This window comes from Macaca thibetana, chromosome 18 (assembly GCF_024542745.1).
Source record: "Macaca thibetana thibetana isolate TM-01 chromosome 18, ASM2454274v1, whole genome shotgun sequence".
Taxonomy (NCBI): Eukaryota; Metazoa; Chordata; class Mammalia; order Primates; family Cercopithecidae; genus Macaca; species Macaca thibetana.
In genome coordinates, this window is record NC_065595.1 from 72,738,424 (window position 1) to 72,743,574 (window position 5,151).

At 53.5% G+C, this 5,151-nt stretch overlaps 1 protein-coding gene across 1 annotated transcript; it reads right to left on the bottom strand.

Moving 5' to 3' along the window:
- Positions 1–1,536: 1,536 nt before the first annotated feature.
- On the bottom strand, positions 1,537–2,556 carry MC2R (melanocortin 2 receptor). Its single transcript, XM_050767331.1, has one exon. The coding sequence runs from the start codon at positions 2,443–2,445 to the stop codon at positions 1,537–1,539; it is 909 nt and encodes a 302-aa protein (XP_050623288.1). The 5' UTR covers positions 2,446–2,556.
- Positions 2,557–5,151: the final 2,595 nt, after the last annotated feature.

The window sequence follows — 5,151 nt, forward strand, 5'->3', positions numbered from 1 at the left end:
GAACTCGCAAATTATGTTTCTTTCATTCCTACTGGGGTTGCCAGTCTACCATAGCTGGTGTCTTGGCTGGTGGGAGGCTGACACTTCCCAGCGACCGGGTCTGCTTTCACAGGCGTCTGCAGAAGGAGGTGGTCTCGCTTCCCTCCGGTCTTCGGCTCGGGGCTCTAATAACAGCACTGTCGCTTGAAGTCTTGTTTTGGTTTTGGTTTTCCTCATAGTTCAAAAGCATGGGGAAAATACACACACACACGCGCACACACTCTCTCTCTCTCTCTCTCTCTCTCTCTCTCTCTTTTCTTAAAATACACATTGGGGCTCTTTCCTTGTACTTCTACATTTGAACAAACACACGTCGTTTGGTTATAGCTTCTTCAAATAGTGGCAATTTTCATCTGGCCCTTATGTATTCCCACATAGGAACTAAATGGATTAAATTTTCATTTCTTCCTTTGAAATGTAGGCTCATAAAGCATGAGGAAATGTAACAGGAAAGGGTTTTAAGGCCAGCGGGATACTGAGTGACAAGGAAGACTAACAGAGAAGGTTCATTTGTTATCGGAAACTCGAAGCTGGTTACTTGACATTTATAGTTTATACTCAGCCCACTTTCAGAAACTGAGGTGGCTTCACTACATCAGGCTAACAGGGAGAAGGAGGAAGGCGGAGACTCCACATGGCTGTGGGAGACAGACAAATCCAGCTGCAGCAATGTATTCCTCCCAATGTATTACTGACTTACAAAGACCCTACAGCTTCTGCCTGGAGTTGCATGCCCAGGTACTTCAGCTTCTGGAAACTGGCTGCAATGGCCTCCACCCCAGAGCTGGCGTGCTAGATGTCCACAGGAAAGCAAGCCTTTGCCGGGCATGGTGGCTCAAGCCTGTAATCCCAGCACTTTGGGCGGCCGAGACGGGCGGATCACGAGGTCAGGAGATCGAGACCATCCTGGCTAACACGGTAAAACCCCGTCTCTACTAAAAAAATACAAAAAACTAGCCGGGCGAGGTGGCGGGCGCCTGTAGTCCCAGCTACTCGGGAGGCTGAGGCAGGAGAATGGTCTAAACCCGGGAGGCGGAGCTTGCAGTGAGCCGAGATCCGGCCACTGCACCCCAGCCTGGGCGACAGAGCAAGACTCTGTCTCAAAAAAAAAAAAAAAAAAAAAAAAAAAAGGAAAGCAAGCCTTTGCCTTAGCCCAAAGCCCTTGAGTTTTTGTTGCCGTTTTTATTAGGTTGGTGCAAAAGTAATTGCAATTTTTGGTCATTGAAAGTAACGGCAAAAACCTTAATTACTTTTGCACCAACCTAATACTTTGTATTCTATCCTTCTTGTACTACATTGTTTTATCTCTCCAGTTACAAAGTTAAAAAGTCGCCCCTACAGTAAGACTGTTCACATAGAACCTAGCTATCAGAAGCACTAGCTGGTGGGATCATCCTTGCATCCATTAGGGAAGGAAGGCCAGTCAGGAGCGCTGGCATTTGTTGGAATGTTACATTATTCTGTCACTTGGCAACGTTATTCCCATGGATTCTAAACTCAGGGATCAGTCCTGCTAGCAGTACTGCTGCAGAAGACCATCTTTGTGAACGCGTCCCTGAGCTCTGGGCTCCGGAAGGCGTATATGAAGGGGTCAATGACGGCATTGCACATGATCAACATGCCGTTCACCTGGAAGAGGGACATGTAGCAGGCGCAGTAGGGGTTACTTGGGCAGAATGTCATTAAGAGGACATGAAGGACAAAGGGGGCCCAGCAGAAGATGAAGACCCCGAGCAGGATGGTCAGTGTGATGGCCCCTTTCATGTTGGTTCTGGGGAGGGTGGAGATCTTCCTGGTGTGGGAGCGAGCCAGCAGGAACATGTGCACGTAGAGGCACAGGATGAAGACCAGCATCAGCGGGAACAGCGACGTGAAGGTGATCACTGTGGGCACATGATGGGAGAAGATCACCATGGTGATGCCACTCGCCGTGCAGAACGTCCAGATGACCGCAAGCACCACCACAGTGCGGCGCATGGTCACGATGCTGTGGTACCGCAGTGCGTGGAAGATGGTGATGTAGCGGTCGGCGGCAATCACAGACAGGCTGAAGATGGACCCGAGCAGGGAGAGGACAAACAGGGAGTCGATGATGTCATCAGCTGTGGTTTCGAAACTGCCACGCGGCTTGAGATAGCCCATGTTTCTCAATATGATCAGGATATTTTCCAAGATCTTATATAGGCTGCCCAGCATATCAGATATGGCCAAGCTACAGATGAAAAAGTACATGGGTGCCTGGAGATTCTTATTCTTGAACACAGCCAGCAGGACGATCAGATTCTCCAAAACTCCAACAATGGAAATTGTGAAGAATATCTCTTCCGGCAAAACCACACGAGGACAGTCGGAATTATTTCTTGCTGTGTCATTGAAGTTTTCATACGAGTTGATAATGTGCTTCATTGCTCCTGCTTGTGGTTAAGGCAGTGATGTTACTTGGACTTGACTTCATGGAAAACTTGATTGATTCTTCAGGATCTTTTCTTCCTTGTAGCACTTGCTGGAGATCTAAGTTAAAATCTCCAAATCACCTAAAAGAGGGTACACAGAAATATTAGTTGCAAAGTACACTAGAAAATAAAAACCAGCCACACTCGCTTAAGGAAACTCTATTCCCTCCATAAAATACAAAGAAATCAGTATATTAGAAAGAGCCTGCACACGTATGTTTATTGCAGCACTAGTGACAATAGCAAAGATATGGAATCAACCAAAGTGTTCATCAATGGGTGAATGGATAAAGAAAATGTGGTTCATATACACCAGCTATAAAAAAGAATAAGGTCATGTCTTTTGCAGCAACATGGATGGAAATGGAGGTCATTATCAAAGTGAAATAACTCAGAAACAGAAAGTCAAATACTGCATGTTCTCACTTATCTGTGGGAGCTAAATAATGCATACACGTGGATGTAGAGTGTGGAATGGACATTGGAGACTCGGAAGGGTGGGAGGGGGTAGGTGATGAGAAATTACCTCATGGGAAGCATGTATGTTATTCAGATGATGGACACACTAAAAGCTCAGGCTTCACCACTACACAGTATATCCATGTAACAAAATGGCACTTTTGTACCCCTTACATTTATAAAAATATATATATAAAGTGTTGTAATTTAGGTAAAATAGTATACTGGGCCCTCATCTTAAGCACTTTGTGAGAAACAGCATTAGTGGAATTTTGAGCCGAGAGATGACAGCAAAGATTATTCTTTGCCGGGCCACTTTCCCCCCCATCCTTCTCGTGAACACACGTGGATGTGGGATGAACAGATGAATAGCAATGGTGCCCTTGATGAGCAAAGAGGTAAAGCAAGGAAAGGTCCACGTGGGAACTGGAGAGCCCACAGCTGCCTTCTCCGACGGGGAGGCGGTGACCGGGCTCGGGGGACTCAGGAGATGTTTAGGTCCATTCCTTCTCACTGCTCCTCTCCCTGGGTCACTGCCTGACCCCACAGCCTGTGGGATAATGGCAAAGGTGCTGATGTATCATTCCCACAGATGACTATGGAATGCACATCACCACTTGTGTTTCAAAGGGGGAGCTCCTGGACTGGCATTTCTGGAGACTTATTTTTGGTGTCTCTGGGGGGAAGGTGGACTGGGCAGTGCAGCAGTGGGGAAAGCCAGCACCACGTGGCGAGGAAAAGACACTTCCCGGGCAGGACAGATTTGAGAGCACAACCTGTGATCCGAAGTCCACGGGGAGCCCCTCACAGCCTCACTCTACCGACTCGTCTGGAAAGGAACCAATTCCCTTGGAAAGGATTGGGTCAGAAGTCAAGTGTTCAGAAGGAGGTTTGTGGGTTTGGTGGACGCAGAAGGAGGGGTTGACAGGGTGTGGCTGCTGCTAGGGTTCTGCCTGGAACGGTCAATTTACCCCGTTTGCCTGAAACATGGGCAGGGTTTAAAACCTGGAAGTCCTGCATCCCAGGAACCACCTCAGTCCCAGGCAGACAGGGATGAGTCACCTTCGTGCCTCCTGCCCAGGCCCGGAGAAGCCTGTGTGCTGTGTCCCATCTGCTGGGGAAGCCTCGGGGATGGGAGGGGGAGCCTGGGGATGGGAGGGGGAGCCTGGGGATGGGAGGGGAAGCCTCGGGGATGGGAGGGGGAGCCTGGGGATGGGAGGGGGAGCCTGGGGGATGGGAGGGGGAGCCTGGGGAAGCCTGGGAATGGGAGGGGGAGCCTGGGGAAGCCTGGGGATGGGAGGGGGAGCCTGGGGGATGGGAGGGGGAGCCTGGGGATGGGAGGGGGAGCCTCGGGGATGGGAGGGGGAGCCTCGGGGATGGGAGGGGGAGCCTCGGGGATGGGAGGGGAAGCCTCGGGGATGGGAGGGGGAGCCTGGGGATGGGAGGGGGAGCCTGGGGATGGGAGGGGGAGCCTCGGGGATGGGAGGGGAAGCCTCGGGGATGGGAGGGGGAGCCTGGGGATGGGAGGGGGAGCCTGGGGGATGGGAGGGGGAGCCTGGGGATGGGAGGGGGAGCCTGGGGATGGGAGGGGGAGCCTGGGGATGGGAGGGGGAGCCTGGGGGATGGGGGGGGAGCCTGGGGATGGGAGGGGGAGCCTCGGGGATGGGAGGGGGAGCCTGGGGATGGGAGGGGGAGCCTGGGGAAGCCTGGGGATGGGAGGGGGAGCCTGGGGAAGCCTGGGGATGGGAGGGGGAGCCTGGGGATGGGAGGGGGAGCCTGGGGATGGGAGGGGGAGCCTGGGGAGGGGGAGCCTCGGGGATGGGAGGGGGAGCCTCGGGGATGGGAGGGGGAGCCTCGGGGATGGGAGGGGGAGCCTCGGGGATGGGAGGGGGAGCCTGGGGATGGGAGGGGGAGCCTGGGGATGGGAGGGGGAGCCTCGGGGATGGGAGGGGAAGCCTCGGGGATGGGAGGGGGAGCCTGGGGATGGGAGGGGGAGCCTGGGGGATGGGAGGGGGAGCCTCGGGGATGGGAGGGGGAGCCTGGGGATGGGAGGGGGAGCCTGGGGATGGGAGGGGGAGCCTGGGGGATGGGAGGGGGAGCCTGGGGATGGGAGGGGAAGCCTCGGGGATGGGAGGGGGAGCCTGGGGATGGGAGGGGGAGCCTGGGGATGGGAGGGGAAGCCTCGGGGATGGGAGGGGAA

What these genes read in the sequence shown, in the direction of transcription:
- MC2R (XM_050767331.1), bottom strand. Translation starts at nt 2,445, where the DNA reads ATGAAGCACATTATCAACTCGTATGAAAACTTCAATGACACAGCAAGA.